The 22,166-nt window shown below is 39.8% G+C and overlaps 3 protein-coding genes across 4 annotated transcripts in view; all 3 read right to left on the reverse strand.

Annotated features, from left to right (window-relative positions):
- The window catches only part of LOC135710557 (circumsporozoite protein-like), a 257,106-nt gene that overhangs the window by 152,784 nt on the left and 82,156 nt on the right, over positions 1–22,166 (reverse strand). The window lies entirely within an intron of this gene.
- Nrx-IV (neurexin-4) overlaps positions 1–22,166 on the reverse strand; it is a 79,873-nt gene that overhangs the window by 32,482 nt on the left and 25,225 nt on the right. The gene's annotated exons all lie outside the window — the stretch shown is intronic.
- On the reverse strand, positions 1,783–2,900 carry LOC135710515 (L-aminoadipate-semialdehyde dehydrogenase-phosphopantetheinyl transferase). Its single transcript, XM_065233116.1, has one exon. It carries the CDS (start codon positions 2,681–2,683, stop codon positions 1,805–1,807), a length of 879 nt encoding a protein of 292 aa, XP_065089188.1. The 5' UTR covers positions 2,684–2,900; the 3' UTR covers positions 1,783–1,804.

Below are 22,166 nucleotides of genomic sequence, written 5' to 3' on the forward strand. Positions count from 1 at the left end.
TGCTGATAGGTATACAGATTCAAGCTTTAATTGCTTATTTAGCTGCCCATATGATGTATTCTAGGATAGCTCAGATGGCAAGGCAAGCGGCTGGTGATCGGAAGATCATGGTTCGAATCCCATCTAACGACATGTGTGTATATGTATGTATGTATGTATGTAATAAATTTTCTATGATCTATGTGTGGAGGAAGGGTGCGTGCTTCGACAGAAATAATGACACCACAACAATCACTAACGAGAACAACCATGCTCTGTCCCGTTCTTATTTTCGGATAAAGTATCCCGTAGTTGAATAATCGTTTAATAAATGTATAATAGTGTCTAATTAAACATTATTTCACATGAGAATCAAGCGTCTATATACACCTTTATAACACCGCTGTTTAAGGAAGTACCTAATGATGTCTAATAAACGCTTAATAATCAAAAATTTGATCGAATAAGCTCTGTTTCAACTCTTATAAGTCGAATAAAAGCTTCTCGACATACCTTATTCAGTACCAAATATTTCAATGTTGTGGTTGAATAAATTCTCCAGATTTGTGTGAACAAAGCCTGAACAGAAGTTATTATTAAAAATAGTACAAGTATTATTAAGCATGAAGTGGAATAAAATCGTCTAAAAGTCGTTTCTTCAATAGGCAATTGTTTGTTGGGTTTAGAGGTATCGTGACAACGGAGTGGATTTTGTCCAGAAAGGTAATGAATCCATCCAATCGGCTCCAATTATCTCAATCGATACTTTTTGAGCAATTATCAAGCGGAAATTGAAGAAAATTGACAAGGTGCTGTAGAGTTGGCTAACAGCGGCTGCTGAGGAATAAACAAAAATATGACCACCATTATTTTCATACTTATCCTCAGCCTTGTTTTTTCATCCACGAAAACAAAACCAAGAAGAAATCAATCATCCACTAACCACTAAAAGGAACTATTAACGAACGTTAAATGTGAACACATGTGTAAACACATCATTATCCTCGCATACGAACCGAACCATACAGCCATAACCATCCCAACAACTGCCAGCGAAGCAAAGTGAGCAGTCGTCGGCCGTCCCTCTAAGGCAAAAAAATGTCCGCATTGGTACGATATTGCGATATTCCCATGAGATAACCGCTAACTTACGCCTTAACAACCATGTCGAATCCATAAGGGACTTGTTCCGAATCCTTGTTGAACAAATCCCAACTCCCACTATTTCACGTAAATCGGAAAAATAACTCAAAGTCAGTGACTGTTCGCGTGTCAACAGGAAATTAACCAAAAGTGCACCCATCCTGTAGCAGCAACAGCAGCGGTGTGGCTTTTAGCGTAATTTGATAAACTTTTCCGCCGACAGCGTTGAGGACGGTTCTCCGTGTTCGCGAAAATTGTTTCCATCCTCGAAACGGTTTGACTTTTCGACCTAGAAGCAGCGGCAACGTGTCGTGCTGAAACTTTACACCTGTCCAACAAGCGAAGACTATGAGCGCAACGACTGATAGCTGGAAGAAGGAATGGGCAGAACAACAGTTGTAATTCGAGTATAGATCAAACAAGCCCTAGCGCAGCTACTCTAGTTTTTGTTTGTGCCATTAGGAGGAAGTTTGCCAAAAAAACCCCAAATGTGTGGCCCCAATAGGAATCATAGTAATGGCTGTCGGGGTGGATTTTCGTGACTAGCCCTCGTTAATCCCCGCGACATTATGCCTAGTGGTTTATGGATAACCGCGATTACATTGCTTAGTTTTATCAATATTCGTCATCAAGTCAATGAACTAGGCGAATTTAGAACGATTGCAAAAATATAAAAACAACTTTATTTAGATTTCTTATATTCCTTATTGATAATACCGCCACAGTAATGTTCATCGATTGCCAAAAGCGGCTTATGGCCTTCCACCAGTGTATCGAAACCGATAATTTCGAAACAATTTTCAGTTAGGTCGGCATCTAAGGGGAAATTTTCCAACGCCACGGCTACGCAGTGGTTCTTATCGATAAGAGATTCCTCGAAACGCCAGTCCCTGAACAGTACATCGTTCAGCTTCAGTGTGCTATCACAGACAACCTTCTTCCTATCCAACACCTTGCTTCCGATTGCGAAATTAATCTTCCGCAAATCAACCGTTATTCCAACGCCAACGTTCTTAACGTAACTCTCCTTCAAACACCAATTCCGCATAAATGCCTCCAGCTGTTCCGCCTCATTCGGTTGACTCCTGATGTACCGCCACTCGTCGTCCGAAAAGTTCCGATTCATCAGTCTGAAAAATTCCCCCAACGGTTTTCCTCCGCTGTACTCGATTTTCATCACGTCAACGCCAATCTTTGGCACTTTTCCATCAGTCGGCCCATCCCTAGCTGTCACCAACCCTGCCAGCACCGAGTAACGCCCCTGATGGGAAACGTTAAAATCGATCACGTAGCCTTCGTTCTTCAGAAACGGTTTCCCCTTCAGATCCCGATCGAACTGGATCTGATCGTACTGCAGCCCGGTAGCCAGATGGACGAACCGCCGCATCATCAACCGTCCGATCAGTGAAGCGTTGAAATCATCGCGAAACACAAATTTGGCCAGCCGTGCCTTCTCCTCCGGTTGGATGCACGACGTCGCCAGCAGCAAATCCGTCAAACTGGGTCGCCAACTAGCGAGGTCAAACGCCCATCGTACATGGCCCCCATTGCGTAGTGACATTTTCTTCTAGCGACGACCACTTGTTCCGGTAGCACAACGGCAGTCTTTTCTCCTCAACCGTTTGGCGGCGATGGGCGTCGATGGCCGATTAATTTGTAAACATACCGGTGTGGAATAAACAGTTGCAGATCGGCCAAATTTGTAAATACACAAATCGCATAAAACACTGGGCAAGGAAGGTGCGAAATGATAATAAATCGAGTGACGAGTTTGACAGTCGGAGCTGCCAACTGAACCTCGTAAAACAAATCGCAGAACAACACCAACACCCATACAGACGAGCCCAACCATTCAGTGAATGCGAGCAAGTGGTTGTGAGAGTCGGAGTAGAGCAAGAGCGAAGAGATAAACACGGGCGAAAACATAAGCGTGCGAGTGCCCAGTAAGAATTGTCGGTCCGATGCGACTCCGATGAGAAACCGATGCATCGGACTATCGGCCTGACGTAAGTCCGATAAAACAGTCCGATTTGACCCCTTGTATCGTGCTAATTTGCAACCAAAACATCGGAATTGTAGACCTCGAGAGCGTGCTCTCGCTCGGTTTGTAGCACTGATGTGACTCCGATGTGGAACAAAATTTTGCATGGCGCATCGGGCTTTCATCGGGGTGTCGATTTTCGCTTTTGAGCGTATTCCTATCACAATGACACTCCGACGTGAAGCCGATGCGGGGCAAAATTTTGTTCCTGGCATCGTGCTCGCATCGAGGTGTAGATTTTTATTAAATTAGGATAGGGTAGGGAATATCTACGGCATAAACGCCTATTTCCGTCATATCGAGCCGAAACATCAAATAAATCAATAAATTCGCCGAATCAATCGAGCCCTTGGTATGGCAGTTTACTTCAAAAGCTACAAAACAATTTATTATTATGAAAACGCATCAAATGAATGATTACATTCATTCTTCTCAAAAACAAATCAAGTGCGCCGAGCAACACCATTTTTTCAGCCTGCACTCGTGTGCCGAATGGATTTCAATGGCATTTCAATGTGTTCTGCCGGAATTGAAACCGTATGACGGAATGGGCGTCAAATAGTGGTGTAAGGATTTTATCATTATCACAACAATTTGTTACTCATTTGGTAATCAACCGATGCGATTGGTAAATCCATTTAGAAGTTGATTGAAACATTCTACTATTTGTTAAGTGGTTGAGAGCAAAAGTGTTTTGCGCTTACTATGACGTACACTAGGGTATTTAACCCAATTGTTATAAGAATTAGCATAATGAATATAACAAAAAATATAACAATTATGAGAATAAGAATAACTATACTGTAATAATAAAAGAAGGAATAACAAAAATAAAGAATAGACGTAACAAATAAAATAATTTAAATAAATTAAAATTTAAATTTTCTGAAATTGTTCAAAAATCACATTTTATTTTAAATTATGCTAAATGTGATGAATCTACACGCTAGAAAGTTCTTTAAATTATATTACGTAATTTTAGCACAAGTGGAAAAAAATTCGATTTGACACATAGATGAAACAGCTGGGTTTCCAAAATCGAGATCCATGTGTAATATGAATAAGCATAATAAATAAAATAACTACCGTAATAATAAGGGTTAGCAAAATAATAATAAAAGTAAGCATAATAAGATGGCGGACTATAGTTACACTGAAATTGGGAAATATTGTCAAATACCCCACAATATGGGTATTTTTGGAATCAGAATGACGTGCAGAGACCAGAAATAGATATCTAACGCCGTTTTGAAATCCAAGATGGCGGCTTCTGGATATAGAGAAACTTGGAAATACTGTCAGATAACCCACAATATTGATATTTTTGAAGTCGAGTTAACGCGTAGGGTCCGGAAATCAATATCAGATGCTGTTTTAAAATCCGAGGTGGTGGATCTGATTAGAGACAAACTTTACAAAACCGCCAACTACCTCACAATATGGATAATTTTGGAATCGGGGTGACGTGTAGGTACCATAAATTGATGACTAACGCCTTTTTGAAATCCTAGAGGCAGCTTTTGCTTAGAGATAAACTGTGGAAAACCGGTAAATAAAGCATGGCAAACTTAGTAATGGACTTTTTTTTGCTTATTACAGCGCTCGTAGTAGACGTATTGCGAAGCTTTTGACGTGTATTTGTTGACATCGACAATAGCAATAACAGTGTTTTTTGAGTTTATAAAACGCTCTTGTTTTGGAGTCAGTAATATTAAGGAAAAAGTTCGAGAATTTCGAGTAACCAGGAATAGTATGCACTTGAGTGAAAACCGATTTCAAATCCGATAATTCATATTCGAAATAGACCCAAATCATGTTGTTTCATTACTAAGTGGGCCATGGTTTACCTCACAATATGGGTAGGGTAGGGGGGGGGGGAGGGAGGCAAGATAGGTCACCAAAGGATCATGTGATATCTTTCTCTGTGATGTTATTCGGGGGCTATTAATGGTAAAGGGTGATACGGTCAAAATTTGTTCAATATCAACTTGACGTATTTCTTTCAATTTTGCATTTAAAAAACCTGAACACCCCTCATTTTGAAGGTGTGTGTGTGTAGAATGTTGCTCCTATTTTGATTTTGGAATTCACTCTTCAGTTGTCAAAATACCGTCCAAGCAAGAAGAGCAGCGTATCAAAATTTTGCTCGCGTATCACGAAAATCCGAGCTACTCGCACGCAAAGTTGGCAAAATCGCTAAAAGTTTCCAAATCAACCGTTACAAATGTAATTAAAGTGTTTGGGGAACGTTTGTCGACAGCCAGGAAGTCTGGATCGGGGGGAAATCGAAAACCGGAAGCCGCTGAGACGACAAAGAGAGTTGCCGGTAGTTTCAAGCGAAACCCTAACCTCTCTCTCCGAGATGCCGCAAATAAGCTGGGTGTATCGTCTACAACCCTGCATCGAGCCAAAAAACGAGCCGGACTATCGACTTAAAAGAAGGTAGTGACTCCAAATCGCGATGATAAACAAAATACGACGGCCAAAGCGCGATCCCGGAGGCTGTACACGACGATGCTGACGAAGTTTGACTGCGTGGTAATGGACGACGAAACCTACGTCAAAGCCGACTACAAGCAGCTTCCGGGACAGGAGTTTTATACGGCAAAGGGAAGGGGAAAGGTAGCAGATGTTTTCAAGCACATGAAACTGTCAAAGTTCGCAAAGAAATATCTGGTTTGGCAAGCCATCTGTACCTGTGGCTTGAAAAGCAGCATTTTCATAGCTTCCGGGACTGTCAACCAAGAAATTTACGTGAAAGAGTGTTTGAATAAACGTCTGCTGCCTTTCCTGAAGAAACACGGTTGTTCCGTACTGTTTTGGCCGGATTTGGCATCTTGCCATTACGGTAAAAAGGCCATGGAGTGGTACGCCGCCAACAACGTGCAGGTGGTTCCCAAGGACAAGAACCCTCCCAACACGCCAGAGCTCCGCTCAATTGAGAAATACTGGGCTATTGTCAAGCGGAACCTAAAGAAGACCAAAAAAACTGCTAAGGGCGAGCAGCAGTTCAAGGCAATGGAAAAGCGGAAGCCTAACTGAATATTTTTCCTGAATTTTATACTAATTGAACTTGAAAAAGAAATTTAATTTGATTTTTTAAATAAACGATTTCACCGATTTACACGCGTTTTCCCTTGACCAAATTTTGACCGTATCACCCTTTATACTCTGACAGAATGAAGTACTATGCAACCCTCCTACAAGAAAAAAATGTGATACATAATACTTTTTTGAACAAGATTTAATTTTTTTATGTGGCCTTTGAATAAGCGCGGAGCAAGATGGGGCAAGAAGGGTCAGTCACCAAAAATTAAAATTAAAATGTTAAACCTTGTCAAAACATTGAGTGTATGTCAACAATGATGAAAATGCAGGATAAAATTTAATGTCGGCAACATCAATACTTTTACCCATTATCGGCAGCGACATCGGCCTTCGCGTTTCTGTGGACATCGGGTGGCCAACATTAAGCATTCTTAGACTTTATTTACCCCACCCACACGATAATAGATAAATGATTTGACGAAGTCAGCATTTACCATGCTCAGCAAACTAAAAAAACAGCTTCTATTCACCTTTTTTCAATACATTTTTAGGATAACAATTTATAGAATGTATATCACGACCAAGGATCATGATTAGGCTACTTTCTTGGCAGTTTTATAGAACTGAAATTAATTTATCAGCCGATAGTGTACCGTCTGTCTCGCAATGCCAAAAACGTCGCAATTAGAAACACTGGAATAAGAGACCAGCGGAGAAAAAAAACATGAATTTGGCAACAAGATAAACATCAAAGTAATCCTGGCATCACTTGCATTTGTAACTGCTTGCGAGTGACTTCGCCAATGCACAGACGATCGAGTACATGAGTGATTGTTAAACGATTTCAATACTCCTCCCTAATTGAAACAAACCATTTGTAAACATATCAGATTGGAACCGCTTTTGACAGTTCGATTGGAATCATAACAGTGTCTCCGCTGGTCTCTTATTCTAGTGTTTCTAGTCGCAATGCACCTCAAATCCAAAACAAAGCTTAGGTTGATAGATGGCCTATTCTGCTCCTTTCAAAATGATTCGTTTTGCCGCAGTAAAGGTGAAACAACATGTTTTTTTTTTTATTTATTGTAATATTTCTATGCAATATGTCAATCTTTGTATATGATGCGATGGATAAATAATGTATGTATATTTAAATACATGTTTTTTTTAATTTTAAATAAGCGTATGGTTCACCCTGTCACGTATTGCTGATGGCGTGTATTGCCTAAGGAAAGCTGACATTTTACTATGCATATTTTTATAGAAAAAAAGGAGAAGGGTCTGTGCCTAGGGGCAAGAACAGAAGCTTGACGTAGGACCGCTAGTGGACGGAACAAATGTGAACATTTAGTTCTTTTAATTGATCAATTATCGTAACTCTTTCCGTTTTTTGTTTGTAGGCGTATCAAATTTGTAGTTTATTTCAAAGAGAAAGGTGATGAAGAGAATCCAAGGGACTGTCAACTTGAGTATTTTCGATTCATCTAATCGACTTTAAAAGGTGTATTTTGAATTTTTTGTTATTTATGAATTTTTAAGTTTTGTGCATTTTGGTATTTAAGTGTATTAAATTCACCCCTCACAGGATTTCCTTCCGAATTATATGAATGGGGCCAGGCGAAAAGTATCGTTTGTGCAGAATATGTAAAAAAGGAGGGACTTCGAGAGATTGAATTCGTGAGAGCTAATTTTCTCACAAATTTGATTTTATTGGCTTTCTGGGGACTGAATATACAACCAAAGCGAATTATTCCCACTTCTCTCAAATTCAATGTGGATTTTTAACACTTTCTACCAGCGTGTTCTGGAAAATGGTCGGACGATGATTAATCTCACCAATACATTCGGGCCTACAATTCCACACCTTCTATAGAGACCAGGTTGAGCCATGATAGCTAGCTGAGCTGCTTGCGGGAACTGATGACCTTGACCAATGTCCAAATAATACTCTTAACAAATTTATGGTGGTCCTGAAAAGGATAGTTTTGTAGTGATGGTTGAGTAATGCTGAGCTGAGCACTACGAGCTACTGATTCCGATCCTAGCCTTGCCGTGGGACTTCTGCTTCCTTCTCTATGGTTGCTCATATGAGCTCTGCAGCTTGATGCTTGCAGGCAGCCTTTCGTTGTTGTTGTTGAAAGCACTCCTACTGCTGCTGCTGAACTGCACACAACCACTTACGGTGATTGAAAGAGCACCATTCAGTGGGACCGCATCGAATTCGATTTTTAAGTCTGCGTTAGGGGATGCGCTGTTTTCAGACATTCGGTGATAATTTTGATCACCATTGCAACAGTAGGACATTTGAAATTTTTCAATAGTGACCTATTGAAAATTAACTAAGTGTTCATTTAAGCAGTTTGTTAGATAAATTTCCAATCGTTTGGCTTGTTTAGAATTATAATCTATCTGCTATTGGTCGAAACCTGACCTCTTTTCGTAATGCTGTGCATTTTGGTTTTTGAAATTGCGTGGATTCTATAGATCCTGTGGAGATCTATCTAGCCCTGATGTATGTGTTGGTAGAGGGAAAAATGTAAACTTTGCGGGAGACGATGTCTTAACACTCGAAAGCAATTTTGTGAAATATGAAGTAAAATAAATCTTAGTTAGTTCTGCATGATGATTTTGTTTGATTTTATTTATTTGTAAAGTCGCCGGGAAATACCCGCCGGCGATTTGTTTTTTATGATAACTCCTTACTTGAATACAGGCAAAAACTCACAAACAGGCTGCTTTTTCATGGTGTGATAATTCAATAATCAATAAATTATCTCAATATTTAGTGGCAAACCATTCATACATTTTGGTAACATACAAAAAATTCTATAATCCACATTAAATGTCATATGTAAGCGCCGATTGAAACAATCTTTTCGACGTCACTACAAGAGTGATTGATTAAACGAAAGAAACGAATCGTGCGGAATGAAAGCCGAGGAAAAACTAATCGCACCAATATATTCAGGCCTACAATTCCACACCTTCTATAGACAGGTTGAGCCTTGATAGCTAGCTGCTTGCGGGAACTGATGACGTTGACCAATGTCCAAATAATACTCTTTAACACATTTTTGGTGGCCCTGGAATGAACCGTTTTGTAGTGATGGTTGAGTAATTCTGAGCTGGGTGTTCAACACGGATGAGGCTGTAGAGCTGTATGTCGTTTGGAGGAAGGGTGACACGCTTGGCATAGATGACCGACCCGCAGCGACTCACGAAGAGCTACTGATTCCGATCCATAGCATAGCGGTGCAGCTTTTTCCTCCTTTGATGGTTGCTTATGTGGGCTCTGCAGCTCGCTGCTTGCAGGCAGCCTTTCGTTGTTACTGGAGAACAATTTTCAACGCCACACGCCGAAAGCACTGCTACTAATTTCGACGACTGAACACAGTGGTGTGGTCGTTGGCAGCGTGTGGTTTTGAGTATGGCGATGAGTGTGCAAAATATTACGCAATTCCATCCTCCCTATTCGAACGCGCCCGAGGATCGGAGGCGAATGCCACTTCGACTTGTTTCGTCTACTTACTACTCTCTGATGACTGTGCTGGGGAAGCAGCATATTCATGTAGGTAATTGGTGGATTTGTTAGTTAATTCGACGCTTTTGGACAATGCTGGACATTTGCCAGTTTTTCAATAGTTTCTTGTTGAAAATCAACATTCGGAAGCATTGTTATCGATGCTTAACCATATTTATGATCGATTGGTGATAAAATTATTGAAATTGGACCAGGGGCAGCTGAGTTATCAATGTTCAAAATCTTTCTTAATTTGTTACATGTTCCATTTTCGGTTTTCACAAAGTGTACCCCCATATAGAAATCAAAGACGTAGTCCTACGTCAAAAACCGTTGATAACAAAACATCAAAAATTATTCACAGCAATTCGATTCCATTTAAGACACCATGAATAAACATGATTGTGCAAGAATAAAGAAAAATAGGCATGAAACTATCACTGACTTATCTTGCCCCTCTTTACCCTATTTTCGGAATGGAGGTGACGTATAGGGACTAGAAATTGATATTTGACGCTATTTTGAAATGCAAGATAGTGGCTTCCGGTTAGAGCAAAAATAAGATAAAGCTGTCAATTTTCATCGATAACTGATCCAGCCGAAGTAAACACATTAGAATGTAAGTCAACCGGCGAATGCGATCCACAGAGCTTGGCATAAAGACAGCCCGGTGAAGGGTTGGTTGGAAATGCTAACATGAAGCTTTAGTGTGATAATTTACTAGCTAGAGAATGATCTTTAGAAGAGGGTAGGTGGATATTTCCGTTAGAGTACGGCAGTATGAAAATTGAATAGAAGTTGAAAATGAGCGAAGGGTCATTAATGGTACAGTTTTTTAAGTCAGACGCACATCTTTTGCCTAACCCGTACGATGTACGCGATGTGTGTCTGACTTTAAAATCTGTCGCATTAATGGTCCTTCGCTCATTTTCAACTTCTAATCAATTTATTAATTAAGTTATTTTTTTTTTCAGTTTATTCATCATTATAAAAAAAAAGATCGGTTGTTGCTCTAGCCTTAAAAACTCATCCCATAGTAATTGATATATTCTATTTAGTTGAGCTTTGCAATAAGTTGATTCACTGACCGCTTTTAAAATTACGATGTATACTATTGTGAGAGTAATTCTCCGGATTTTTGGTTGGTTTTAGTTTGATATGAGAGTTGCTTTGGGATGAGTTTTAGAAGAAGATCGTTGCAAATATTATCATTAGGTTGTGTCAAATATGCATGGTGGATCACAGCTCCCTTATATTTCATATATATTAAGGTCCTCAACAATTGCGCCAAATTTATACGAATTTGGTTACGATTTGAATTTGAGGGAGAATTTGAAAGTTTGTTTGGAAGAATCAAAATAAAAGAATTAATCTACCTGTAGTAAAATCAAAAATACATTAACCTTCCAGCAATCGCGGTGCGCTGAGTATACGTGTAAAAAACATACTATTCAAACATGACTTTTTTCAACAACATCCATGGATATTTAAAAAAAATGTATAAACATCACTAGAATGAGAAAGAGTTACTTTTAAAATACAATAAAAATCCGGAAGGGCGACCCCGGCGTAGTGGTTAACATCCATTCCTCTCACGCCAAAGTCACGAGTTCGAATTTAACCCCCGGGCCCAAGAGTGTTAAAGTGACTATAATAAAAAAAAATCAGAATTAAATGGAGTGAAATAATATACTTAAAAAAAAACATCATATTTTGGGGTGATTTTACGTGACTGCTTGGGTTAATTTAAATAAAACAAAAATCCAAAGACAGGTAAAACTATGCACAACGACTTTGTTGAAGACCACATAACGATTCAACTCTTGAAGCAATAAGTTGTTCTTAATTTAGTTAAGAGCGGTTTAAGCTTAGTGCTTCGCGCATACCTACAGGTGTATTTATCTTCTACATGGCTTTGACGCTCTTTGAACGAGCTTTTGCCTGCTCTCATCTTTGTGTTCTAGATGCACTTCTACAGTTATTAATTGAGAGCTTTCTATGCCGACCAATGCATTAATTTGTATATTGTGTGGCAAGCACAATGATACTATATGCCCAAGGAAGTCGAGAAAATTTCCAACCCGAAAGATTCCCTCGACCGGACCGGGAATCGAACCCACCGCCTCTGACTTGGTAATACCACGCCTTTAACGACTAGGCTATGAGGCCCCTACCTACAGGTATCTTCTTCTTCTTTGGCTATTACGTTTCAACTGGAACTTTACGTCTGCTCTCAACTTGAGCACTTCCACAGTTGTTAATTGAAAGCTGTCTTAGCCTGTACCATTTTTGCATGTGTATTATTGTGTGGCAAGTATACGCTATGCCCAGGGAAGTTGAGAAATTTTCCTATCCGAAAAATTCCTAGACCGGACCGGGAATTGAACCCAGCCGCCTCCAGCATGGTCTTGCTTTGTAGCCGCAGACTTTATCGACTGAGCTAAGGGAGGGCCCTGCTTTATACCTACAGGTATAAAGAGATTGAATATATGTACCAAGCACTATGCCTTAAGTATCCTTGGCCAATATTTAGTAAGTTTTGAATGTTTGAAAGTTAAATGCATACTTTTATGTCAATTCCCATACAAGCTATGATATTCTCCCACAAATCCACATCCTAACCGCATTCGTTTAGCATCCACTTGGCATAGAGATCTTAATACACATCAAAAAGCATTGAGAAGTATGGGGTTTTAAAGTTGACTCACCCTAAAGATCAATTAAAAAAAACAGTGATACTTACCGAGCTGTTCAAGTTTTTTAATTATTTCGTCAGTATAACCTATATTTATTTAGGGATAAAGTAATAAAAATAATTGAATAACGATAAAAAAGGATGAGAAGTAATAACATAATGAAATTATTCACTGAAATACGATAGAGTGAAGTCATTAAAATTTGCAAATCGATTTACGTACTTTCGGTCATGCTTGATTCCATTCATTTCTCTGCATTGGTTCTTGGTCTGCAAATCAAACTTAGTCAATAATACGTTAACTTATACTTTAAAATGATGTCGTTAACTTACATTCTGGTGTATCAAATTGAGAAAATTCGGGACTTAAAAAAAAACTTTTCGGAACCGACAATGAATTTTTCGTAATCGTTTTAGTCGAATATTGAAAACGTAATAAAACGAATAAGTAATTTTGCTATTCAAGGAAAACATGACAGAAGGGTCTTAATCAAAAAATAAACAATGACTTGGATCGTCGGTTTCTTACGAATGACAACACACCCACTCAAACTAACTAAATCATCTGACAGAGACATGTTTGTTCTATGAGCTAGTGTAGTCAGATTTCGTGGATGTGTGGTCATTCAAGAGAAATCGACGTGCAAAGTCATTGTTTACGTTTCGAGTTATACCCTTCTGACATGTTTCCCCTATTTTGTAATATTTCAGGACAGGAGCACGACAGCTTATTCTCTCATTTTTTTCATTTTACTTTGCATTCTACTCTCTTCTTCGCTCATTTCGAGCAATTCCACTCGCGAAAAGCAGAGAAGAGTAACTCTCCAGCCCGACAGCAGCTAGTTCGTCCGACGGCATTCTTACTGGGTGGAAAATAATCTCATAAATCGTAGTAAATTAAGACACATACGGCTAGTGGGACACTTTTGCTAGCAAAACAAAATATGACATAGAAATAGAATTGTTTGCAGAAACTCCGGCTCAGCACAACACAGTTTGGAAACAGCACCAAGGACTTAACCCATATTCCATTACGTTTGAAAGAAATTCGACAAGAACGGCCAACGAAAGGTCAATTTGGTCAGGTCAACATAATCCAATTACTGCACACAGCTGACGGAAGGGACTTCCAAGACCATTCGTACTCGTTTCTTTTCCATACACCTACGTATGCAGTGCAAAGCATGCATGAATGCATGCTCTAAAGCATGAATCATCCGCGGTGCGGTCGGTCGCTCGCTCGGTGTGTGAAATAGTAAACAGAAATCTCCCACACTTGAAGGAAAAATATCGTGGGTGCTACTTCCGCAAGGTGGATGCTGCTGGTTGTTTTTCACTGCGGAAAACGGAGGAGAACCGTAAATTCATTAATGAGATTTTCCACCGTAATGGGGTTGCTCTCTTTCCAAAAACGAAAGGAATCTAGAAGATAAGACACAAGTAGAGCCACCCTAATTGCTAAATCTTGGTATACGCATAATTTTTAATCATCAAGTAAACAAGACGGCTAATCGTCGCGTATCTTTCATCGGTCTGGAACGATACATGCTTACAATCCTTAATGATGCAATAACAAGCTGGACTGCAAGTGGGTGGCCGGAGCATTCCGAACGATATTAATTTCAAGTGACGAGGGCACTCACTCAATCGGTAGAATGCTTCGCGAAATTTGTCTGGGATGAAAACTGAGTATTGATTGGCACATACGATAATGCAATAGGAGGGAGCGTTTCGCCATTAGCACCTTCTCGTCAAACTACAAAAACGATGCACCACAGCCAGCAGCACCGATTGCATCATGTCATCACGTAACGCTCTTTCTGTTGTTATTGCTTGAATTTCCATGTTTTTGCCGCTTGCTAATGCAGGGAAAGCTGGAAGCGGAAACGTTCTGAATGGAAACTAGGTGGATGCAGCCGGAAACTGTCGGATCACGCAGACAGCATCATGACTGCAAAATTGCCGGTTTGCCGGCTTTAACGATGTACCTTCTAATTGCATACATGTAGGGGAAAACCCGGATGAGCAAAGGACGTGCAGCTGGGCAGATAGTCAGAGGTATTCTCCCTTTTTATAAACGCCACTGGTCGATGTTTTATAGAGATGATCAATATTCAATCAATGTTGGTAACAAATTGACAAAAAAAAAACTCTACGACCTACTCGGGTTGGTGCTCGTTTGTATCGTATGTGGGGTGTTTGTGCGACCACATTGACGGTTGAAGAAATATCGGATTCAGGTTTGTTTTCTTGAAAAATCTTCAAAATGGTCTGTTTTCCTCTTGCAATTATACCTCGTATAATTGAGCACAATCACGTAACATATGTGGAACTCGATCTAGAATAGAATAGAATATATAGAAACGTCAAAGTGATCCGATGCCAGCGCTGCGGCGAGTAGTTCGCGGAACTGATAATATTCAAATCAACCGTTAAATGCATGAACAAAGATACACAATGAAGAGCTACGTCTGTTTGTCTGTGCTTCTACGATAAACGCTTAAAATCTTCGAGGGCCATCCAACCTATATGTAGTTCGCTGAATATCATAAAAATTTCTGCAAGCTTCTAGTTTTTTTTTTTCAAGAGCCTTGAGTAGTTCAAAGAAAATCAGAGAAGTAAGTAAATTTTAGCGTGAAATTCCTAGACAGATTTCCATTTTTCGCTTTTCAACTTTGTAGAGCCGGAGATGAACCAGCGTCTGGTTGAAAATCTCCTTATTAAAGACAACCAACTTGGTAGATCGGTACCTTACACAAATTCCAACACATTGCATAACATCTAGATTAAATAAGGCAAAAAGATGACCCATGTTGTAATGTTGGCCCTTTAACTTGTCAAGCTGAACATCAATTCAACTGACAGTGACAGTTTCGCTGACAGTACGCTCATACAGTTTGTTGATAGACTTGATGCTTATGGTGCCGATCGTTGTTTGTTGTGTGTTCTATTGCTAAAAAATGTGAAAAACGAAGAATATGGGACGAATTGCGTGTGCTGTAACAGGTTGCTTAAGTGTTAAAACTCCTCTTTCAAGTTCATCGTTTTACCGAATCTTTGCTCGCAACAGGTACCTGCATAGTTTATTCATATGTTTAAAGGGTGTCCACGATGAAATTGCCACACTATGAAATTGCTCTAACTTTTTAACCGTTGGGTAGAATTTAATGAAAATTTGGGTGGATTTAGTTCATAGTGCATTATTTACATCCTGCAAGTTTAAAAATCCTGTGATCAAAACTCGCGGAAATGGAGTCGAAAGAACATCTCGTGCGTGATAAAATCTTGCGCATTCATCACGAGAACAAGGATCTCTCGCATCGTTCCATCGCTAAAACGTAGGGAATCGCGAATTCCACGGTGTCGCGAGTGATTAAGCGGTTCAAGGAACGGTTGACCACCGATCGGAAGCCCAGAAGTGAAGGAAAAAGTATTCCGTACAACACCAAAAATCACAACCGCGTAGTTGGGGCCTTCAACCGAAATCCGAACGCCTCCATTAGGGATGTGGCTAAGAAGCTGCACCTAAGCCGAAGTTTTGTCCAGAAGGCCAAAACTAAGGCTGGGCTTCGAACGTTCAAGGTACAAAAGGCCCCTAATCGCGACGAGAAGCAGAACAAGTCCGCCAAAACCCGTGCCAGGAAGTTGTACCTCAACATGCTGACGAAAGTTGAATGCTGCATCATGGACGACGAAACATATGTGAAGGACGACTTCAAACAGATCCCCGGCAACCTGTTTTCACGGCCAAGGATAAGTTCAGCGTTCCGGAGCATGTCCGCACTCAGAAGATGTCCAAATTTGCGAAGAAATTCCTGGTTTGGCAAGCCATCTGCACGTGCGGGAAGCGGAGTGCACCTTTCGTGACCCAGGACACGATGAACGGACAGGTGTACATAAAAGAGTGCCTCCAGAAGCGGCTGCTTCCTCTCCTGAAGGCCCACAACGTCCCAACAATCTTCTGGCCGGATTTGGCCTCATGCCACTACTCCAAGGACGTGCTGAAGTGGTATGCGGACAATAAGGTCAATTTCGTGCCGAAAATGTTCAACCATCCCAACACTCCGGAGCTCCGCCCCATCGAGAAGTACTGGGCGATTATGAAGCAGCACCTTCTTAAACGACCTAAGGTAGTGAAGACAGTCGAGGAACTGAAGAAAATATGGGTTTACATGCAAAAAACGGTTGATTCACAGGTTGTGCAGAATCTTATGGCCGGGGTTAAGGCCAAGGTGCGGGCATTTGCGTATGGACTGTAAATAAAATACGAGTAAAATGGTAAAATGAAGTTTAATAGTTATTTCTCAATCCCTGAAAATTTGATGACAATCGGATGAAAACTCGAATTTTGCGAATCAATTTTGTGTGTGGCAATTTCATTGTGGACACCCTTTATAACCTAACCCTAAACATGATTCAAGGGATGTGCACGTCTGGACTCTTTTCTGTCGCAATCCGGCCATAAATAAGCACAGTCAAATATGTTCTAAGCATTTTAAGAACAACCATTTCATTAATCCTAAGAATAAGTCACAAGGGTTTGTATTGAGAGAAGGTAAAATAAAAACAAAATAATATAAAATATACATTTTTTTAGACTACGGAGCTATGCTATCCCCTCACTATTCCCAGCTATATCGGAAGGACAAAATGCCAGCTTTGCTTCTATGGCGATTCCAATGGAAATCGACCTTAATTTCTCATCAAAAAATATGGAAGATGTTTCGTCAATGGATGTTGATCAAGAATATGATCAAAGTGAGATCGATATCGTTGGAGAAGTAGAAGTTGGGCATGAAGACCTCGAAGACCATACATTTATTCCACTTTCTAACGTACAGCGAACTAAAGTCCATGGCAGCCATATTTCCCATGACCACGATTATAGTGGAGATATAGAAAGAATTGTAAGTGCCATGGAAAGATTGGTGATAGTGGAAGAGAAACATTGAAAACATTATTGGCTGAGGGATCTGAAAAGCTGTACGATCCCATCTTCTCTGAATTGCAAAAAAATAAGACTCGAAAATTACGTGGCGCAAGATATTCAGACCGTATGAAAAACATGGCCATAGTGCTACATTACTGCTCACACAAAGCGTATCGACAAATGCGGCAATATTTTACTCTGCCGTCGATAAACACGATACGTACATGGCTATCTAAATTGAAAGTGACTGAAGGGTATTCGAAATCAATACTCCAGCTTTTGAAGCTTCGTGTTGCAGGTCTCCCGGAAGACGAAAAACTAGTGACGATTGTCATAGATGAGATGTCGATAGCACAGCGACTGACCTACGTGGCTAATGCAGAAATAGATTATTTCATGGGGTTCCCCACGAAAGTTGCGAAGGAGGACAACAATTTAAAACAACGAGCTAATAATGCATTGACTATCATGGTAAAATCGATGAAGTCCGGGTTTAAACAGGCAGTCGGTTTTTTCTTTAATGCGAGTACTGCTAACGCAGCTCGTTTAACTACAATTGTTAAAGAAGGAGTTAAGCTAGTTGCTGAGACAGGACTGATACCGAAATGATAACGTGTGATCAGAACAGCACGAATCGATCTCTTTTCAAATCCCTCGGAATCAGTGAACAACAACCATGGTTTGTATACGAGAAACAACAAATTTACTGTGCCTACGACGCGCCGCATCTGATTAAATCGTCCAGGAACAACTTGTTACGTCACAATGCTGTCTTCGATGGACAAATTTGTTCATTTCAACACATAATTGATCTTTTCCATGAAGATATCAAACATATTCCCCGAACTGTACCGAAACTATCTTATGATCATGTAAATCTTGCTCCCTACGCCGAAATGAACGTTGGAAAAGCAACGCAGACATTAAGCGAGCCTGTGAGTGCAGGTATCAAGGCATATGATTGCGCTAACTCTTTGTCTTTTAAAGAAACTAAGGTAACTAAGGTAATCATGTTCAAATGCATATTGTTACGTAAACATTTACATTTGCAGGATCTTAAAAGACCACTGTTTGAACATTCTCCGCATTGGGAGTATTTAGCTTCAATGAAACAACGACTTAAATCTCTCAGGTTCATTTCGAAGGAATATTTTGACCTGGAAAAGGTGAGATTAATTGCAATCTTGTGCCTGCTAACCTGCTGAACGTATTTTTGATTTTACAGGAATCTGAGTTACCAAAACTGATGGGCCAATCGAGACTTCCTTATTTCATTGAAGGCTGGATTCAATACATATCCGCTATTGAACATCTATGGAATGAATTGAGAACTGTGCATGGATTTGGATTTCTAAAAACTCGCAACTTATCGCAAGATTGCATTGAACACTTTTTTTCGGTAATTCGTTGGAAAAATTCCAACAACAACCATCCAGATGCGAGTAAATTTGCATCGGCATATAAGGCAATTGTAATCAACCAGCTGATTGCACCTAAAAAGCTTGGTAATGTTCAAGCCGACATCAGCAAGTATTTCGTAAACACATCCCAAATGTCTAAAATTAAGTTAATCCCGAAGGCACCTCAAAAACGAAGGCCCCGTAACAAGAAAGTCAACGAAAGCGATATCACCGATCCTAATCAGCTGAGCAGCATTTACTACTCAACTGGATGGTTCTGCTCTCGATTGAAACACCGAGAATGCATCGAAAGGGCCACCTCTGATGTTACTAGCAGGTCAGCGTTTCTACTCGACTTGAAGAGATATAAGCCAGAAAGTCGGTTGTTCGTTCCAGGAGAAAAGATGTTTCAGTTTTGCAAAAAAAATTGTTTCCGTCTTCGAGAAAACTTTCGAAACACATCTGAAAAAAAGCGTTCGTGGTGTTAAGCGTGCTATATTGCAAACTATTTTCTGGCCGTACTAATCGAAAAATAACGATAAGCTGGTATATGACGTACTTTGCGTTCCTTGTGCAATGATAGTTGCCAACAAATATCTAAATATGTTGGTAAAAGCCAAATTACAGATCATGAACATGAAGATAAAAGTAGATGATAAAACAAATCGTAAGAACAAAAAAACTAAGAGGGAACTAACTAAACGCAAGAAGCTCAACATACAATAAGATAACTGTACAGTCACAGTATCCATACGTTCTTTGTTCGAATCAATGCTTATTAAAATGTGAGACCACTTGATGTACAATCCTTAATGTTCTTGCTTACGTCGAATAAATATCAGTATCTTTTAAAGTTCAACATGTATTTAGCGTTTTATGTGTGTTCTACATTTCTCCCTTCCATGTATTATTGTGCGTCTGCTACTGCATTTCCAAGACATAGAATGTCTCGCGATTTCCGGAATAGCGCAAAAAATGATTAATGTTCAGTTCCACGGTTGGTTTCTAATTTCAATATTGGTGTGACGTTGAACTTGGTCAGGATCTTCTTGATGTAAGGCTAGAATCAGGAGTTGGGAATTAAACGTACCTGTATAAAATCAAAAACCATACCAAGCTTACATTTCCGCTTACAACGATAAGGTACATCGACACGTCATATGGAGCATTCCAGAGGAGACCGCCCTTGACAAAATCGATTATGGTGTCAATTGATGGTTCATACATTGCAGTGGCCAACATTTTAACCAATATGGACGAATGTTACGATTAGAGTGAGGGCCGAAAGTGCAACAGTGACCATGATATTGGACACTCGATTTCGTCGCATCGTTGACGGTAGCCGTAGAAGGGCGTAAAGCGCGATGAATCTCCAGCCGAGCTCTTTGTTATTCGGTTCCCAATATGTCCTTGTCAAGAAGGGCCACACTGAGCATGATAATCTTCAATGCCTGTATCAACATCATGAAAATGATCCTCCGGTACTCGACGTACTCGACCTAATCTGGAATCGAAATATTATCATTATATTGTTAGCCCACGTCACCGCATTTCACTGGTTCCGTACTGTAGCCTCGTTTTTCAGTTTTACATGCCTATCCACAAGTTTCACCTCGAGGTTCACTTTTCACACCACGGCAATAAAAATGATTAGGAAACGCTCATAAAAAACAGATCCGATTTTCAAATTAACTCGCGGAAGGCTAAGAAGAATATTGTTTACAACTCTTCTTCTTATTTTTCATCGTTTTGCGTCCTGTCAAATCCATGCACGGTAAATTGGTTTGATTCAAATCTATTATTTTTTCGCTTTTTTCTCCACAGATGGCTGTAATAATTAATATTGGGGTGTCTCATGTGCAATATATGGGAAAATTATGTGTGGGTCATCTTTTTGCCTTATTTAATCTTAGATAACATAGAGCATCTCTTCGATATGCAAGAAGGCATTTCTTCAGGTAAATTTCAGCTTCTTGATGGCAGATTCGACTAAGTCCAGCGTAACAGTGCAAATATGATGAAGACACTGAAGAAGTCAGCATAGATTAAACTAGAAATGTGCGATCCGCTCCCGAGCTGTTCTAAAGCTGTGTTCCATTTGGTGAATTTTTACTTTAATTTGACAGATGGAAAATATTCAAATAAACTTGCTATTCCAGCAGACTTATTTCTGACAGACAAGGAATCAACTTTGACAGATGCTTTCTCGAAAATCGGCCGTTCAACAACAGAGGGATTTTCGAACATCATAATTTATTTAGTGTTAAATTTAAGTGAAAAATTTCCAAATGGAACACAGCCTAAAGACTCGATTCACTAAAGTGAGCTGATAACCCGCGGTTTAATTTTTAGGAACCGCAGCTCATCAGCTCACTGATATAACAAGTCTAAAACATTCAATCCATCACTTATAGAGGAACTTTTCAATGAAGGACTCAACACTCCACTTACGCATTGAACAGCCAGCGAGTAAACCAAGATGCACGCGTAATACAACATGTGATCGATAGCATCAACGATAAAAGCAAACTTCCAAGCGACTTTATGGGTGAGAGACATATTTACATGTTTTACACTATGTAGAATGTCTACTGATATTATCCAATGTATTTACGTTCCCGGCTCTTATTGCTGATGTTATTGCTGCAACATATGTGCTCTCATCTCTCTTCCCATCATTCTCTGGGGGAGCGGAAAATCCGCACAAAAGCAGATAACCGAACAACGAAATTCAGCTCTCCACTTCACAGCTCAGTTCCGAATCTGAATCATCGACCTGAATGATTCACTGAGAGCTGTTCAGGATGACAGCTCTCGGATCCATTAAGCTCTTCGGATCTTTTTTCTTCTCTCGATTCTTCACGATTCTGCTCCGGAACCGGATCTGAGCCAAGAATGGTGAGAGCAATTTTGCTGTAGAATTAACATCTGCATTAAAATCTGTATGTAGACTGAATTGCATAGCATGAGAAAAGGCGTCAATTCTATCATCGCGTGTATAGCTCTCTCGCATACATTTTTTTGCTTTTACTGATTTGGCAATTTTGCGTGAATTTTGGTTTACGCGATAGTTGTTCAATTGATGCGTTAGTGGCGTTTTCAATTGAAAAGTAGAGAAATGATGTAAGCTACGGATTTATTGGTTCAGATTGATTTTACGATTTTATGTAGTTTTAAGATATAGCTGTATTGGTTTAGGGTCACCAAAACCATATATTTATTTTAATTTGTATCAAAATTTCTATAATTTCAATGTGAGCTGAAGAGGTGTTCAAAATAATCAGGTCCCCTTATTGAGCTGGACGGGTCTGATCTGCTCAGTCAGATGAGCTGTTTTGTCCACCTCTAGTTTAAACGAAATAAGCATCTTTTTCTGTATCATAGTGGTGGTAAAACATGATACAATTTTC

The sequence above is a fragment of the Ochlerotatus camptorhynchus genome, unplaced genomic scaffold (genome assembly GCF_037179485.1).
Source record: "Ochlerotatus camptorhynchus isolate MF236.1 unplaced genomic scaffold, CSIRO-AGI_Acam_v1.1 ptg000391l, whole genome shotgun sequence".
Taxonomy (NCBI): domain Eukaryota; kingdom Metazoa; phylum Arthropoda; class Insecta; order Diptera; family Culicidae; genus Ochlerotatus; species Ochlerotatus camptorhynchus.